General features: G+C 46.0%; 1 protein-coding gene across 1 annotated transcript in view; it reads right to left on the bottom strand.

Moving 5' to 3' along the window:
* MAPK12 (mitogen-activated protein kinase 12) overlaps nt 1-19,812 on the bottom strand; it is a 97,358-nt gene that overhangs the window by 22,620 nt on the left and 54,926 nt on the right. The window contains exon 5 of the mRNA XM_069976803.1: nt 3,859-3,888. Within this exon, the coding sequence (XP_069832904.1) occupies nt 3,859-3,888 (30 nt within the window). The remainder of the gene's footprint in view (nt 1-3,858; nt 3,889-19,812) is intronic.

Genomic DNA, 19,812 nt, shown 5'->3' with positions numbered 1-19,812 from the left:
TGGTTGAGGAGTTATTTTTTGTGACACAATCTCTAGTATTTAACCCCTTAAGGTCAAAGCCAATTTTCGTTTTTTGCACTTTTGCTTTTTCCACTTTACGTTTAAAAGTCCATAGCGCTTGCATTTTTTTCCCCTAGAGACGTATATGAGCGCATATTTTTTGCTAAACCAATTGTACTTTGCAATGACAGGCATTATTTTTCCATAACATATGCTGCGAAACCGGAAAAAAAATCATTTGCGCTGTCAAATTGAAAAAAAAAAAAAAAGGAATTTGTTTTGATTTCGGGGAGTTTTGCATTTACGCTGTTCGCCCTATGGTAAAACTAACTGGTTATGCATGTTCCTCAAGTCGTTCCGATTACAACGATATGTAACATGTATAACTTTTATACTATCTGATGGCTTGTAAAAAATTTAAACCATTGTTAACAAATATATGTTCCTTAAAATCGCTCCATTCCCATACATAACGCTTATATCCTTTGGTCTATGGGGTTGTGTAAGGTGTCATTTTTTGCGCCATGATGTGTTCTTTCTATCGGTACCTTGATTGCGCATATACGACTTTTTGATCACTTTTTATAAAAAAAATTCTGGATTTGATGCGACCAAAAATGCGCAATTTAGCACTTTGGAATTTTTTTGCGCTTGCGCCATTTACCTTGCGAGATCAGTAATGTGATTAATTAATAGTTCGGGCGATTACGCGCGCGGCGATACCAAACATGTTTGTTTATTTATTTATATTTATAAAATGGGAAAAGGGGGGTGATTTGGACTTTAATAGGGGAGGGGATTTTTTATAAATAAAAAACATTTTTACTTTTATTTTTACTTTAACTAGAAGTCCCCCTGGGGGACTTGTATATAAACAGCAATGATCTCTCATAGAGATCAATGCTGTGTATATACAGAGCAAAGATCCATCAAATCGGAAATAAGTTGGTATGGCCTGCTGCAGGCCATAGCAATTTATTGCCGAGCCGGGATCAGCGTCGGAATGCCCGCCACGGGCAGAAGAACGGATCTCCCCCCACCCCCCCCCCCCGCCCCGAGATCCGTCCCACTAGACAGCTGGGAGGGGAAGTTTGACAGCTGCACTTAGAGGCTTAATTAGCCGGAGCGGCAACGGGACCCGCGCCGGCTAATAGAGGCACTGCCCAGCTGCACGTCAGCCGGGATCAGCACCGTTCAGAGCGGGGTCCAGCGGGACCCCTCTCTGAACACCCCGCGCGGCACCATGACATATCAGATACATCATGGGTCGCTAAGGGGTTAAATCCCCTTCACTGCAGGAATGTGTATATACGTTCCTACAGCACAGGGCATGTGCAATAGGAATGTATATATACGTATTGTGGATGTGAAGAGGTAAAAAAAATTTAAGGATAATTTTCCTTTGGCTGCACATCACTCCATGTAATAAGGGATCCACGGCCGGTGGCTGATTAAAGCTAAGGGCCATTAGCGATGTTCATGGCCTGGCAGCAGGATTATTGAGCAGTCTAATAGGTTCGGTAAGGAAGCACCATTAGTTTCAGGAAGTGATAGATGCAGGGCAAAAAAAAAAAATTTCTGGTACACTAGACATAAAAGCCTCTTTGTCCGTCAATCACCCCCAGAGAACGAGATCACAGGCAGAGAGCCATAACTAGCCATGTTCTCCGCTTCAGTGCCTGTGTAGAATTGATTTGCCTACACTGTGCATTTGATTAAAACTTTACCTGCATTTATGCTTCTCACTAACTGTAACTAAGAAGGTAGGAAACCTCTATTGCGCACTGCTTATGTTTTTATAACCCCCATGCTGGTGACTGTTTCCCTGTAAACAATGCTCTAAACCAGGGGTGGGGAACCTTTTCCATGTCGAGGGCCAGTCTGGCATTAATATAATCAACCGAGGGCCGCATACTGTGCGCGGCAGTTAGCGCAGGTTTGCAGCACCCGTGGCAAGGGATAGTATTGTTCCCCTAGTGCCCCTGTTATTGTAGTTAACCCTCTGTGATGCCCCTTGTACCTGATGTGAATCCTTAGTGATGCCCTGTAGCCACAGTTAACCTCCAGTTATGCCCCTGGTAGCTGTAGTTAACCCGATACTGATGTCCCTGGTAGTCTAGTTAACACCCAGTGATGCCTGGTAGGCCTAGTTAACCCCCCAGTCATGTCCCTGGTAGCCTAGTTACTCCCCCCGCCCCAGTCATGTCCCTGGTAGCCTAATTAACACCCCCCAGTCATGTCCCCGGTAGACTAATTAACCCCCCCCCCCAGTCATGTCCCCAGTAGCCTAATTACAACCCCCCCCCCCAGTCATGTCCCCGGTAGCCTAATTAACCCTCCCCCCAGTCATGTCCCTGGTTGCCTAATTAACCCCCCCCCCCCCCGTCATGTCCCTGGTAGCCTAGTTAACCCCCCAGTGATGTCCCTAGTAGCCTAGTTAACCCCCCCCAGTCATGTCCCTGGTAGCCTAGTTAACCCCCCAGTGATGTCCCTAGTAGCCTAGTTAACCCCCCCCAGTCATGTCCCTGGCAGCCTAGTTAACCCCCCAGTGATGTCCCTAGTAGCCTAGTTAACCCCCCCCAGTCATGTCCCTGGTAGCCTAGTTAACCCCCCAGTGATGTCCCTAGTAGCCTAGTTAACCCCCCCCAGTCATGTCCCTGGCAGCCTAGTTAACGCCCAGTTCCTGTCCCCCCCAAAAATAAACATCCCACTCACCTTCCTTTCCTCCGCTCCCACGCTTCCCAGGCCCTCTTCTCTCCCCTCTAGCCTGTGCCTGTCCTCTCCTGCAGGCGTCACGCGATAAAATGATCATTGGGCGTGACCCGCAGGAGAAGAAAGAAGTGCGCCGCTCTGGTGGGGAAGGGGACGGCACAGACAGCATCCTCCTGTGTCTGGCAGCTGTCACAAGAGACAGGAGGATGCTGTGTATGCCGGCTCCTGCCCCACCAGAGCGGCGCACATCACAGGAGAGCCACGGGCCGCATCGGGAGGTCTTAGGGGTCGGATGCGGCCTGTAGGCCGGAGGTTCCCCACCCCTGCTCTAAATAGAACAGCTAGCTTCACGTACGAGTGAGATACATGATAGCATGATAGAATACTGGAAGTTCAATCGTTAATGTGCAGTTTTCTCTCTAGAAGAATATGGATGGAATGCTATTTTAAGCACAAAAATAACTGTCTCTAGAGCAGAATAAAGCTGTAACGGAATTGTCACGTGAAGTAATGTTAAAGTGCAGATCCACTCCGCTGTTATTCAGCCAACCAGAACCATAATGCACTCAAAAAGTACTAAATGCAGTAACTAATATAGTGCAAATCAACAGGAACTGTCTGACAGTTTTCCAAGTATAAATGTAGTATGCAGTAGAAAAATGGAGAATGTGTAAATGAAGCTATATTGCTAAGATTTTAAATTTTAATTTTTTTTTTCCCACTTTTCTTGGCTATATAGTAATCATTAATACAATAAATGTCATTTTAAAAACCTGTATGTAAAACATGGTGTCAGGATAAACAGTCACATATACTAAGATGACAGAAAACATACAATTACAGAGCTTCCAGCATGGAGCCTTGTCAACACTTAAGAACAGAAAGTGCTAGCAGAAACTTGGTTTGCAATAGGGAATTAAGTTCTATTTATTTCTGGTATGTTTCACAACCAACCACTAATGTATTATTACTGTCAAACAAAAGACAGAGGCAAAGAATCCCCCTACTGGGGATAGCAATGGAAGGCAGTATATGGGCTTGTAAGACCTAAAGCATTGAAGTAAATACAAAATAGGAAGCAGCTCTTCCAAAATCAAACATGCCAGCTAATGAGCATCTAGTGAGCAAGTTCAGATGTTTACTTACCCTGTGTATTATACCAGCTGAATGGATGTACTGCAAAGAAATTAAAAAAAAATATATCATCAATAGGCTTATTAGAGACATTCAAACTAAAAAAAACAAGACTACTAGATTACCTTTATGTTAATTTCTAAATAATAATAATAAAAAAACTTTCGAAAATTTTCAGTAAATAACGGCCATTGCAACACCGGGCGCTATTTATTGAAAGTAAAAACATTGTATCCTATGGGATCCTGGCCAGTGTGAACTTCATTGACAGCGGCCGTTCTGTCACAGGACGGCCACTGTCTTACTGTGTGAAGCCGGGCTTAAAGTGTAAGGGCCCTATTCCATGGGACGATTATCGTTCGGATAATTAATAAATCATTCGGATTGAAGCGATAACCGTTCGGTTGAATAGCAGTTAACGATTAAACGACGAACGAGAAATCGTTAATCGCTCATTAAGACCTGGGCCTATTTTTATTGTTGCTCGTTTGCATGGAATAAGAGGTCGTTCGCATTAGCAACGAATGCAGTAGCGATGACAAGACGACCGCAAGAATGATCATAAAGTAAATGAGTGAACGATTTCAGGTCATTCGCAATAGCGGTCGTTCGAGATCCTTTATCGTTAACGATTATGTTAACGAAAATGGTCCCGTGGAATAAGGCCCTTAGGCTGCATTCACATGATCAGTTTATCACGGTGCGGGTCGCGGCACGGATCATGTGAATAGCTACATTCACTTCAACGGCTCCTAAATTTGTCCATGGTCGCGGATCCGCGACCATGGACAATTTTACGGTTTGTGTGAATGCAGCCTAAGTGTAACTTACAAAATCTAAATCAACAGTATATAAGAAATAAATCAAGTTTGCAATATACATTCATTATTTTTGTGTCATGGCGCAAAGTGCCCATCACATGACTGCCTTCTCTGTGAGCGTTAAGATGACCTGGGAAGCACGGGACTTCCTGTTTTTTTCAAAGAGTCTAAACACAGAAAGTGCTGTGTTTTCCATGATGAGTATAAAAAAAAAAAAAAAAAAAAAAAAGGCAAACTGCAAACATGCTTTATACCACATCTACTGTTAATTTAGATTTTGAAAGTTATAACTAGAGTTGAGGGAATTTACAGTGTAAAACAATGATTGTCCCCTCATTAGTGCTACAATCTGCTTACCAGCCTGCTGCCTTTAAAATCCATGCCGCTCTGTGCTGCTACACGTCGGGTGCTTAGAAAAGCTGGATTCAGTCCTGGGAAACTTCTTTCAGGACTGGATCCAGCTTATCCAGGCAAAGTGGCACAGACTTCAAAGGCAGCAGGCTGATAAGCAGATTGCCGAGCTAACGAAGCGATCTGCTTTGTTTATACTGTAAGTTCGCTCATCTCTAGTTATAACAGGTACACTAAGTATTTTTGGTGCACACCCTTTGACTTTATTACAATCTCTATTCTTTTTGTGATACTTGCTTCCCAGCTTTTCAAACAAACCTGTAGATATTTTCCATGCACATTAAACATTAAACATTACTATAAAACATACAAAAAGAGAAAGAAGGGTGTGGGCCCTCCTCAAAAACCATCAATTTATACAGCTGTGAAGGTGCAGTGTCACACACTACTACTTATAAAGGATCATGTCATATATCCTAGGATTTTAGATAAACTTTTCTTTGATTTTTTTTTTGTTATTTTTGTTTAAGTGAGAAGTAGCTAATGCTCCTCTGGAGACTTATTCCACATTTCCTGTTGGATTGTATCCAGTGCCCTTTATATAAATAATCTTCCAGGTTACTCAACAAAGGATTTTTTTGTCTAGCTAAACACATTCACAAAGTCAATGCCTGGTTTTCAGCTGTCAAAGTCAAAAGTCAAAGTCAAGTTTAAAAACAGACATTTTACAGCAGGCTAAGCAAAAGACACATTTATCACACTTTTGTGGCGACCATCCACATTTTTCATTTACTATTAGGCTATGTTCCCACGCCGTACAAACAGCCGCTGTTTAACGCTACCTATGGCCGGAATCGATGGTCGTAATCAATAATTCCAGATGCAGGTAGGGTTAAACAACGTCCATTCACGTTTGTACAGCGTGAGAACAAATCCCTATATTGCATCCAATCATTTACTCAGTTTTCTAATGTGCTGGAATTTGTTTTGTCTAGCTGATACCCCCCTCCCTGATTTTGTATTCTGTACCCCTTATTCAATAAGACAGAAAAGCTGTACCAGTAGCTACCTGAGTTGCTACAATGGTCTTAAAATATTTGACAGAATGATTTGCTACAATAGTAGCAGGACTCTTCTGGGGAACAGCCTGTCCATGCAGATAATGAAAACTATTAAATGAAAAAAGTAAGAGCATTCTAAAGCATTATCTTCAAAATTTTCCTATGGTATAAAGACCTGCAGCTGGCCATTGTAAATCTCCTTCAATTACTATACGATGTCCTATATCTGGAGATTTGCCTCTATCAACTGGTGCCGAGTCACTCTTTAGCAGCAGAAATGTTTAGAGAACCTCCAGGACTGCAGGGGACTTCCATGCATGTTCCATGTGTAGTAATCAGAAAAGTCTCTCTGCAACAAATTGTAACCATTCCTGTCAGCATTAGGTAAAGAGAATATAAGAGCCACAAACTGTGCTTTAAGGACCCATACACTCTGCTGACAAACGTATCTAATGCCCAACCCAAATAGCCAGCATGCTGTTGCGTCACTTCAGTGCCAATGTTAGATCACACAGGAGAGTATGCCTGGACAACCCCTTTAAGGCAAGAGTAAAGGCCCACATAGACTTCTAACTAAAGTCAGTCAAACCCACCAAAAATGTTCAAAGTTAGTATTGGAGCCAGGGCTGTGGAGTCGGTAAGCCACAGCTCCGACTCCAACTCCTGAATTTTATCAGGACCCAATCCTGCTCCTTCATAAATGGCCAGTCATATACCAGGGGAGTTACTTATCACACTGTCTCAGCAGCTTCTCCCCAATGTCCTACATGATCCTGGGGCGACTTCTGAGGGAATAAGGAAAGATATAAAGCAGCTTCTCCTGTGTGTGCAGTGAATGCAGCCAGTCTCCAGCCTCCATGTCCTGAACTACTCACAACTAGACTAGGTGGAGCAAGAGGTCTTATGCTGGCAGCTTCTATGTTTCTAACTATATATTCACTATACACAGAGATACACTGCTAACAATGCCAAATACCTGTAATATAGAGACCAGACATAGTGACAGAGGGGTCACTGCGGATGTGGGGGCATGCCCTAACACACACACACACACACACACACACAGCCTGGTGCAGCCATAGCGCACGCATACACACACAGCCTGCTGCAGCCATAGCACACACACAGCCTGCTGCAGCCATAGCGCATATACACACACCGCCTGCTGCAGCCATAGCGCATATACACACACATGCACAGCCTGCTGCAGTCATAGTGCATATACACACATACACAGCCTGCTGCAGCCATAGTGCATATACACACATACACAGCCTGCTGCAGCCATAACACACACGGCCTGCTGCAGCCATAGCATACACACACAGCTGCAGCCATAGTACATACACAACACACACACACAGCCTGCTGCAGCCATAGCGCGCGCGCGCACACACGCACACACACACACAGCCTGCTTCAGCCATAGCATGCATACACACACACACACACACACACACAGCCTGCTTCAGCCATAGCATACATACACACACACACACACACACACACACACACACAGCCTGCTTCAGCCATAGCATATACACACACACACACACACACACACACACACACACAGCCATAGAACACTATAGAAAAACACCACAGAGGATAGAGGTTACTGCTACACTACTTATGTAGTCTCCTCCTCGTGCAAAAGGTCCGGGACTTTGGTGGTGGCAACGGCATCCGATTGATTTTACTCCTTGAATGATGGGAGTAGTAGTGGTGGATGTAAAATCAGAACTTTATTGCAAGAATTACACGTTTCAAGGCATTGCCTCTTCAGCAGATTGGTAATCTGATGGAGAGGCTGTGCCTTGAAACGTGTAATCTTTTGCACGGCTGTACCTAATCTTTTGCACGGCTGTGCCTGCAGAACCTTCTTCTGATTCTCCACTGGGGTTCCCCAGCCCCGTGGACTGGCTGCAATAGGCTATATATTGATTATGCGATCGGTGGTGTCGGGGTCGTAGCACGACCACCCCAAGTGAGTGGCTCTGGAAGCCAATATTTTTAATCTGAATTCTTGATTTGCAGTAACACTATGTGCACCCCCAGTGTTTAAATATTTTCAGTATTCAATATTTTCTCCTCCTCTATATTACACAGGATATCTCCATATTACACTGCTGCTCATATACAGTCATTCAGCATCCAGGAAAAGAACAGCACAGATAACCCTCCTCCTCCCCCCCCCCCCACACACACACACAATGGACTCTTCCAGCTCAGAAACAAACTGCCAAATAGTGACCAACAACTTTTCCCCGACCACCCTTATCTAATAGGGCCGGTGTCCTATTAGAATGTTGCTCATAATATATATTGATGAGCAAAACTTATAAAATTCATATCAAAACTCAATACTGAATTGTTCTAAGATTTTTTTTTTTAATTTTTTTAAAGCTGGAGTCGGTACGTTTTTTCCGACACAAACTCAGACTCCAGCCAAAACTAGCTCAGACTCCAGGACTCTGACTCCACAGCCCTGATTGCAGCAGGTCTCAGTCCTGAGACCCACTGCAATTGTGAGTTATAGCCAGGTGAAGCATGCAGCAGGGTGCTTGACTCCCTACCCAACTTATTGGATAAAGGAGTCAAGCGCCCTTTTAGTCCATAATTACTTACAGTAGGGACTTACCTAATTGGTGTTACCTCCTGGGACCTACCAGTGAGGTGCTGGAAGGATGCAGATCTTAAGGCAAGATTCACATAGTCCGTGTTCAGTCTATGGTATTTAATCCATAAGCTGAATGTACATCACGACTGACCTCAAACTCTTATGGGATGCAGTGAGCACTGAAATTGACACTGCCATGTTAGTTCAGTATTGGAGGGCTTGAGCTGTTTGGGAGCTCACTGCATCATAATGAATTATGATGAAGGGAATCCTGTAAGAGTTTAAGAGTTCAGTCGTGATATACAGTAGTTGTAGTTTAGAGCACCACTGCCAAATTCCACAAATTCATACAGGTGCAAAGCACCTAGGGGATGAACCGCACAGATAAAGCTGTAAACTAGTATTATTCACCCAACTTGGCAATAGTCTTTTACAAGCATACAGGCAATTGTAAGGGCACATCTACCAGGTGTATGCATATTTAAGTCCTAACAGGGGCGGATTAACTTTATCAACTGTTCACCAAGCCTGGGCCCCCCATCCCAATGTTACTATTGCAGTACAAGCGTGGTGTTAATAGTACAGAATAGATAATGTCATGATGATCTGATTTGTGCATAATTGCTGTAAAAAAAAGCAGCAATTTTTTTGCAAATCATGGCAGAACTGTAGCCAGGAGACAATACACCCCTAAAGTATATGTCTTTTTGGGTGGCCATTAGCCCTGGGCTACCGCCCGAAACGCACTTATTATAATCCGCTACTGAGTCCTAAGAGCCTCAATGAGGCCTTTGCTACAATCCTCGGTCAATCATACACCCTCGGTCAAGGTATAGCTTTTCTATGATCAATACTAGTTTCCTAGGAAATATATACCGTATTTTTCGCTTTATAGGACGCGCCTTTTGATAAGACGCACCCCTGATTTTAGGGGGGGAAAATAGAAAAAAAAATATTTTGCTCATTGTCACAGTTTGGAGATAGCAGCAGTGTGATTGGTGCCAATCCCCCCATATAGTGCCTCACATAGTAGCCAATGCCCCCATATAGTGCCCCACATAGTAGCCAATGCCCCCATATAGTGCCCCACATAGTAGCCAATGCCCCCATATAGTGCCCACATAGTAGCCAATGCCCCCATATAGTGCCCCCCATAGTAGCCAATGCCCTCATATAGTAGCCAATGCCCCTATATAGTAGCCAATGCCCCACATAGTAGCCAATGCCCCACATAGTAGCCAATGCTCCCATACAGTGCCCCCATTGTAGCCAGTGCCCCCCATAGTAGCCAATGCCCCCATACAGTAGCCAATGCCCCCATACAGTGCCCCCATAATAGCCAATGCCCCCATACAGTGCCCCCATAGTAGCCAATGCCCCCATACAGTGCCCCCATTGTAGCCAGTGCCCCCATAGTAGCAAATGCCCCCATACAGTAGCCAATGTCCCCATACAGTGCCCCCATAGTAGCCAATGCCCCCATACAGTGCCCCCATAGTAGCCAATGCCGCCATACAGTAGCCAATGCCCCCTGCGATCAGAAAAACAACAAACAGGTTACTCACCTGTCCGCCGACACCAGCAGCTCCTCTCCCGACACTCGGGTCTCCCGTCATCCTCCGGCACAGGCAGTGGGGTACAGAGAGACTGCCTGTGCCAGAAGTGTCCTGCAGCCGCTGCAGAACACTTCCGGGACACAGGCAGCGTCTCTGTACCCCGCTGCCTGTGCCGGAGGATGACGGGAGACCCGAGTGTCGGGAGAGGAGCTGCTGGTGCTGGCGGACAGGTGAGTAGGACAGCGATCCCCTCCGCCCGCCCAGCCCGCCCCCTCCATCGCCGCTTAGCCGATCAGGAGCCCAGGAAAGTGCTGCTCATTGCACTTTCCCGGGCTTCTGATCGGCTTAGCTGATCGGCGATAGAAGGGGCGGGCTGGGCGGGCGGAGAGGATCACTCAGGGCCGCTCACTATGCATATGCATAGTGAGCGGCAATACAGGGGGCGGGCGGGACGGCTTCCTTGCGGTGCTCAGCACTGCTTGGGAGCAGTCTTCGCTTTATAGGACGCACTTGGTTTTTCCTCCCACTTTGGGAGGAAAAAAAGTGCGTCTTATAAAGCGAAAAATACGGTACCTGCCTTTCCGCAGTGGTTAAAATTTTACTTTTATTTAGTCCTTAAAATATTTACACACTAAGAACACGCGTGAGGTGCAATTATAAAATGTCTTTAACAAAAGAGGGTACAAGCTAATGTGATGTACTACGCTGTGGTTAATGTTGTAATCGGGTACAGTATCACAACAAACATCATTTGTTTTTACTTGCATAGGGAAGTCTCAACGTCCCCGCTCAATATCGGGGAACAAAGCAGTGTTCATGAACCACTGCACATCGACTTGCCTATACAACGCCAGATAAGCACAAAACACTGGCGTTGTATTTGACCCGATATAGAGATAGCTAGTGGGATGATTTTAGCTAGACTCCCTGACTATGGGTTTGAGCGATTTAATATACGCTCTCTAACTCCCCATATCCATTCTTTCTGTCGGGAGAGTGCCTATCAGAATCCCAATCTAGGTTTCTTTTATGCTAGCGACAGATTAAAAGACCATGCCACAAACGGACATGTTTCATTAGTGTATCCTGGCCACTCACTTTGAAAAAGCCAGGATACACTGGTGAAACATGTCAGTTTGTGGCACGGTCTTTTAATCTGTCTCTAGCATAAAAGAAAACTAGATTGGGATTTGACAGAAAGAATGGATATGGGGGATGGATATGGGGAGTTATCTCTATATGGGGTCAAATACAACGCCAGTGTTTTGTGCTTATCTGGCGTTGTATAGGCAAGTCGATGTGCAGTGCTTCATGAACACTGCTTTGTGGCCAGATATTGAGCAGGGATGTTTAGACTTCTCGATGTAAGTACAAACAAATGATGTTTGTTGTGATACTGTACCAGATTACAACATTAACCACAGCGTGGTACATCACATTAGCTTGTACCCTCTTTTGTTAGAGACATTTTATAATTGTACCTCACGCGTGTTCGTAGTGTGTAAATATTTTAAGGACTAAATAAAAGTTAAATTTTAACCACTGGGGAAAGGCAGGTATTTTTCCTAGGAAACTAGTATTGATCATTGGCTACAATACTTCACAGAACTTGAGCATATCCTGCATAGAAATCAGCACAGAGTCTGCTAAAAAGGTAAAAAAAATCTGTGCTGTTCTCTTCCTGGATGACATAAGAAGACATAAGTAGTGTAGCAGTAACCTCTATCCTCTGTGGTGTTTTTCTTCAGTGTTCTATGGCTGCAGCAGGCTGTGTGTGTGTGCGCGTGTATGCTATGGTTACAGCAGTGTGTGTGTGTGTGTGCGTGCTCTATGGCTGCAGCAGGCTGTGTGTGTATGCTATGGCTGCAGCCGGCTGTATGTGTAAGCTAAGGCTGCAGCAGGTTGTGTGTGCGCGCGCTATGGCGTGCCCCCACACCCACAGTGAACCCTCTCTTTATCACTGTGTGTCACCCCTTTATATCACTATATGTGACCCCTCTAAATCACTATGGCTGACCTCTATATTACAGGTATCTGGCATTGTTAGCAGAGTTTCTGTGTGTATGGTGAATATTTAGTTAGAAACTAAAAGACCACCTGCTCCTTCTAGTCTAGTTGTGAGTAGTTCAGGACATGGAGGCTGGAGACTGGCTGCATCCACTGCACACACAGGAGAAGCTGCTCTATATCTTTCCTCATTCCCTCAGAAGTCGCCCCAGGACCATGTAGGACATTAGGGAGAAGCTGCTGAGCCAGTGTGATAAATAACTCCCCTGGTATATGACTGGCCATTTATGAAGGAGCAGGAGTCAGACCTGATTCAGGAGTCGGAGTTGCAACTAACAGACTCCACAGCCCTGGTCTAAACAGTACGGATTCTTCTAACATGCATTTGAAAATCTGTGTGCAACATAATTAAAAATGCCACTGTGAACATGCCCAGAGTGTTATGGGTGCCTATGAGAATGGAAGGGGCTAATATATAGCTGTCAGCCAAGACACCCCCTGACTGTACTCTGATTAGGAAACACTGTTAGGCTATGTTCCTACTGCGTAATAATATAGGGGAAGGCGGCAGTCTTGAAACATAGATGGACGCTAATAATGTTCATGATCATTATTAGCAGCAGTCTATTTAACGAGATGGCCACCTTCTTCCAATAGTATTATGAAGTGGGAACATAGCCCTAAACTGCATTGGGGTTTCTTTCTTTCCACTATATTGAAAAACAAGGAATGGTGTTTAGAATAGTAGTGACTAGTGACGAGCGAGTACTAAAATGCTCGGGTGCTCGTTACTCGAAACAAATATCTCCCGATACTCGAGTGCTCGTTTTGAGTAACGAACCCCATTGAAGTCAATGGGAGACTCAAGCATTTTTTGAGGGGACTCAGGTTCGGTAGAGGGAAAGTCGTGTGAAAACCTATCAACCTCAGAAATTGATTGAAAAACAACGGAAATGGTCAGGAAACAGCAGTGGCAGCATGTATGCATGCCAATGAGGCTGCCTAATGGCACCATTATGCCTAATTCTGTGCAACAGCCTCGTTTAAACAGAGGTAGGCATATGGACCACCCAAAAACTCAGCCTGACACAGCATGGCAGTGAGAACACGGGGAACCATTAAAACAGAGGTAGCATATCATGAACCAGCAAAAAATTCAGCCTGACACAGCATGGCGGTGAGAACAGAGCGAACAAGGTAGAAGCGGAAGCCAGTTAGCCTTCCAAAAATTATACCAGACCTAGCATGGCATTGAGCACACAGAGAATCCTCAAAAGTGAGTGAGGAAGCACGTGAGCCTCCCATTGAGCACACAGAGAACCATTACAAGTGAACGAGGAAGCAACTGAACCCCCACAAAATTAGGCCAGACACTGCAGGGCATTGAGCACACAGAGAACCATTACAAGTGAGTGAGGAAACAAGTGAGCCCACCTAAAAATTGGAGTGCGTCCAGGGGCTGGGATATGTAGTGGACATGAACCAGTGTGCTGACAGCTAACTGGCTAGGCCAGCTGTCAATCACCACTCACCATCAAGGGAACACTTGATGCCTCTCGACCGGGGTGGTGAGGCCCCGGCCACGGGTAGACAGAAAAAAATTAAGTAAAACAGCTGGCTGGTTGGCGGGGGCGCGATCATTGGGCCCCCGGCAATCAGTCCCGCTCCTGTAGCAGTTGGGATAACATTCCCTGCATCACGTGACTCCCCACTCCTACCCCCACCACCCTTTTGATTTACAATTTGAATGTAGCAGTTGGGGTAACATTCCCTGCGTAATGTGACTTCCCACGCCTACCCCCACCAGTGCCACCACCCTTTCAATTTTCAATTTGAATGTAGCAGTTGGGGTAGCATTCCCTGCTTAATGTGACTCAACCACCTCTCCCCCCACCGCTTTTTTGATTTTGAAATTGACTTTGATCCTTGAGGATCTGGCAACTGTCTCACCATTACAAGTGAGTGAGGAAGCAAGTGAGGCTCCCCAAAACTAGGCCAGACACTGCATGGCATTCATCACACAGAGAGCCATTACAAGTAAGTGAGGAATGAAATGAGCCCACCTAAAAATTGGAGTGAGTCCAGGGGCTGGGATATGTAGTTGACATGAACCCGGTTGCTGACAGCTAACTGGCTAGGCCTGCTCTCACTCACCACTCACCATCAAGAGTACACTTGATGCCTCTCGACCGGGGGTGGTGAGGCCCCGGCCACGGCTAGACAAAAAAAAAAATAAAACAGCTGGCTGGTTGGCGGGGGCGCGATCGGCGGGCCCCCGCCAACCAGTCCCGCTCCTCCGCAGACGTAGTGTGACGTCAGAGCATGGCAGTGAGGACACAGAACCATTAGAAGTGATACAGAAGCAATACAGTGTAGTAGCATAAAAAGGAGAATATGTCCGCTCACCCTTGACAGCCACAATTAGCGCAGGTGTGTGTGGACCTCCTGGAAGTGAAGCACGTTCTGGCTGTATTGCGGGCCGCAACCCGGAAAGTCCATGAAACGAAAAATTCCATCCACGGCTTCAATAAAATTATGGTAGCTTTATTGGGTTATCACAAAAAAATAAAACAAAAAAAAATAAAATAATAATAAAAGATAAAAACATGCCGACGCGTTGCAGGGTTAGAATCCCTTAATCATGGGCATGATTAAGGGGTTCTAACCCTGCAACGCGTCGGCATGTTTTTATCTTTTATTATTTTTTTTGTTTGTTTTCTTTTCTTTTTTGTGATGACCCAATAAAGCTACCATAATTTTATTGAAGCCGTGGATGGAATTTCTCATTTCAAATACAGTGTAGTGCCCACTAGTTTAGGGGGGGCTGGACGTTTCAATCTGGTATTGGCGTGAACTATACACACTCTGACACCCCCTTCCAATCAGCAGTAAAGTTCTATGCATGATGTACTAAAAATCCCAGCAATACAGTGTAGTACACACTAGTTTAGGGTGTTTGACGGTGCTATCTGGTATGGGCACCAACTGTACACACTTTGTCACCCCTATACAACGAGCAGTGAAGTTCTATGCAGGATGCACTACAAATCCCAGCAATACACAGTGTAGTACACCAGGACCACCAGCCCCAAAATCGAAAAGGAGTACACTGAGCACTTCTTAGGGGTGTGTATGCAACACCTAATGTCCCCTTTCTGCCAGCAGCCAGTCACCACAATGTGCTGGTTAAATTGCGGGAGCAGCACTGCAACTCCCAGCCAGCAGTCTGTAGTAATAGTATTAATAAAAGCTTTTAAGCCCTGAAAAGGGCTGTTTGTTTGTATTGCTAGTATTCCCTGCTAAAGGAACGCTAAATCCTACACTGACACTCTCCCTGACCAGCAGCAGCTCTGTCCCTGATCTCGTACAGCATGCGTCTGAAGCGAGCACTGACGGGGCAGAGTTTTATATGGCAGGGTCATCTGATCTGGCCAACCAATCGCTGCTATCGACATGTATGGGTCCCACGTCATCGCAGGATGTACCAAAGAGTCTCCTGCATGTTTATTGGCTGAGAAATAGCGCTCAAACTGACAGGAAACGGATGAGGAGATTTCCTCAATAACGCGAGATGCTCGGCCGAGTAACGAGTACCATCGAGTACCCTAATACTCGATCGAGTACCAAGCTCGGACGAGCACGTTCGCTCATCACTAGTAGTGACACCATGAAGCAACTAGATTTTCCTTCTAATTGGGTTTCAGAAGAACTCAAGACAGCAACAGCTTGGCACACAGAAGTTACTGGAATGCAGTGTGGTCTGGTGTATCAGCAGGTTAGGGAAACCATTTCTATGCAGGCAACATGTTGTACAGCAGGAGCTGAGCAGCTTACTATACATAAATATGGGAAGACATTTAGGATAATTAATAATTTGCTTAATTTAAAGGGAACCTGTCACCCCCCGTGCCGGGGTGACAGGCTCCCGACCCCCCGTTAGAGCCCCCTATACTCACCTAATCCCGCCGGGTCCCGCTTCTGGAGGTGGTCGGGTGATGAAGATCTCAGCCGCTGCAGCCCGGCGCATGCGCTGAGAGATGAGTCCAACACCCATAGAGAATGACAGGAGAGTCCAGCGCTCCGTCATTCTCTATGAGAGTTGGACTCATCTCTCAGCGCGCGCGCGCCGGGCTGCGGCGGCTGATATCTCCATCACCCGACCGGATCCAGAAGCGGGACCCGGCGGGATTAGGTGAGTATAGGGGGCTCTAACGGGGATCGGGAGCCTGTCACCCCGGCACGGGGGGTGACAGGTTCCCTTTAACCCTCTGCTTAGGAATCCAGTGGGAGGCCCTACCCTGTGACTGTATCCTTTTCTGCATTAGTGTAAAAACAGAGATAACCGTCAATAGTCAGCGAGCGGTTCTACTAAGCCCAGAGAAAACAAAGATCCAAATAAAGAAAATTCTAGGTATACTGAACATACAAATTAATTGGCTCAGCTTATTGTGCTATATAACATAGTATCTGCAGTACAAACTGTGCTTTCAATATGATGGTCTCCCTTTGAGTCAACTATCTGTGACAGTCTTTGTCTGTTATGGCATGTATTATGACACACACCAAGTACTGAAAGGTTCAGTTCAGAATAGACAGCATTATAAATGTTTCCTAGGTAACAAGCTTCAAGGTAGTTTGAAACATTTTGTCCTCTGCTTCCACATTTCTACTACTAATACAGAAGGTAGAAACAATTCATCAGTGAGGAGGTAAAGCAGAAACATTACCATCTAAGAAGGATGCCTCAGGAGGAACGGTCAGCCGCTAAAAGGGGTTATCCAGTGCTACAAAAACACTGCCACTTTCTTCCAGAAACAGCACCACTCTTGGCTCCAGCTTGGGTGGGGTTTTGCAGTTCAGTTCCACTGAAGTTAAAGAGGTTATCCAGCGCCACAAAAACATGGCCACTTTCCCCCTACTGTTGTCTCCAGTTTGGGCGGGGTTTTGAAACTCCATTCCATTGAAGTAAATGGAGCTTAATTTCAAACCGCACCTGAACTGGAGACAACAGTAGGGGGGAAAAGTGGCCATGTTTTTGTAGCGCTGGATAACCCCTTTAATGGAGCTTAATTGCAAACCGCAACCGAACTGGAAGAAAGTGGCCATGTTTTAGTACCACTGAATAACCCCTTTAATTTCTATACAAAAAAACATGTACTACAGGGCTTCTTGCCAGGGCATAGATAAATCCTCATGGGCCCTGGTGCAAAACTGCAACATGAGCCCCCCCATCCCCCAATTAGCTGAATAATAAACATACAGGACAGCCATAGGTTGCAATACTCCTCCCATCATGCCCTGTTGACAGTCCATGCAGGGGCTGTAGTTCTGGAACCTGGAGAGGCATAGGTTGCAAAACTACACCCCCCCCCCCATCATGAATTGTCAAGGAAAACACAATGGGGCTGTAATTATGCAACCTGTATAGCCACATTAAGCAAAACTTCATTTCCCATTATAAACTGTCAAGCCAGGCTGGAGAGCCACATGCTGCAAAACTTTCAACATGAACTGTCAACAGGGTATGATGGTAATTTCATCTGTCCAAACTCCAGCTGTGCTCTGGCCTCTTCTGGTCAGGTCTAGATCCTGTGTAATAGGGGCGGAGCTAATCACTGCTCTTCCACCACTACACAGGAAGTGTCAGAGGGGATAGGGAGCACGAGGTTTCCCTCTCCTGCCACTCAGCTATTCACCTGTGTAAGCTATTGCCGACACAATAGGGAGAGAGGGCAGCCTGCAGGCTGGGCCCCCCTAGTATACGGGCTCATTTGCAATAGCGACTGTTGCAACCCCTATTACATCACCACGGCTTCTTGCTCTAATTGCATAGATGTCTGTCTTACTGCAATCCAGTGCCTAGATATAGACAACATAAGAAAAAATATAAATAAAATATAAATAAAATAAATACTAGGGGATAAAGCCCATGGGGTGCTTTCCTGGTAAGCAAAAGACCAGTCTAGTTTGGCCCCTTTACTCTAAACTCTCCCCCCCCCCCCCGACCCACCAGTATTTTCCCACAGACTAGACCGACAGGCCACACCCCCATACACCGATCATCTGTTCAGTGTCCACACTACATAATAAACAGGGCTGGAAGCAACTAGCTCATTCCCGTGAAGAGGCCAACTCTTGTTACTGAAGCTCAGCTGCCATCAGACCAGTGATGGCTAACCTTGACACTCCAGCTGTTGCAAAACTAGAATTCCCATCATACCTGGGCAGCCAAAGACATATCTTTGGTTGTTAGAGCATGATGGGAATTGTAGTTTTGCAACAGCTGGAGTGTCAAGGTTAGCCATCACTGGTCTAGATGAACAGTAAATGAGCTGCAGTTATGCGCCACCACTGCTAGACAGTGAACAGCACCATCTACTTCCAGACCGTATTCCGATGCAGTGTGGGAACTGTGCATATTTCATCAGTCTGTTCTGCCAAAAAAAAAAAAAAAACAACCTTTCAGTCTGCGGTATAGTGTGGGAAAAGCCCAGCTTAAAGGCCCTATTCCACGGAACGATTATCGTCCGTAGCGGTCGATATCGTCCGAAAACGAACGATAATCGTTCCGTGGAATAGAGTGCAACGATCAGCCGACATCGTTCATGTCGGCTGATCGTTGCAGTCGCTTGTTTTTAAACATGCTATATCCTATGGGCTGCACGGACGATCAGCGGTTACCCGGGCAGCCCCCCCGCAGCCCCTCCCGCTTGCTGCAGCCGCGTTGAATAGCGGCAGCGAGCGGGGAACGAGGAGCAAACGAGCGCTGAGAGCGCTCGCTTGCTCCTCCGTGTAATAGGGGCTTAAGTCTAAAACATTTTTATACAACAGTCTTGCATTACAGAGTTAGCTGTTTCAGACAGCAGATCAACGCCGTTCTTTTGCAGAGCTCTATGCACTGGGGATGGGTCTGCCAACCCCCAGTGTGACCATGCCCCCTCTGTGACACAGCTCCTTTGCTTATAAACAATGGTATGTTCGCTTTAATCTTTATAGAATAAACCTGCTGTTTGCACTGGAAGAGATAAGTTATGTAGCTGTCCACATATTCAGCACTCTAAAGGGCCCTATTCCACAGTAACGATAATCGGCCGAATCGGCCCCATTTGACCCGATTCGGCCGATTATCGTTCGGTGAAATAGAGAGAACGATCAGACGATGATCGGGTCATCGGCTGATCGTTCATTTAGGGCCAGACCTAAAATCATTGTTCCCCCACCGCGCATCGCTACGGTTGAATAGCGTTGCGCGGCGGGCGACCAACAATTTCAGAAGCACAGCATCATACATTACCTGCAGGTCTTCTTCTCCGGGTCCCGCGCGATCTATCTTCCGAATGGCCGGTCAGATGACGGAGCGCTCAGCCAATCACCAGCCGGGACCGCCGCGGCCTGTGATTGGCTGAGTGTGGCCTGTTAGCTGACCGGCCATTCTGAATATAGAGAGAGCGGGACCCGGGGACGAAGACAGCGCAGAGAAGAAGACCTGCAGGTAATGTATGATGCTGCAAGGACATCGGTAACGATGTCCTTGCAGCCCTCGCTCAACG

Source organism: Dendropsophus ebraccatus, chromosome 1 (genome assembly GCF_027789765.1).
Source record: "Dendropsophus ebraccatus isolate aDenEbr1 chromosome 1, aDenEbr1.pat, whole genome shotgun sequence".
Classification (NCBI taxonomy): domain Eukaryota; kingdom Metazoa; phylum Chordata; class Amphibia; order Anura; family Hylidae; genus Dendropsophus; species Dendropsophus ebraccatus.
The sequence above is the reverse complement of the archived record's forward strand: the minus strand, read 5'-3'. Positions and strand labels throughout refer to the sequence as shown.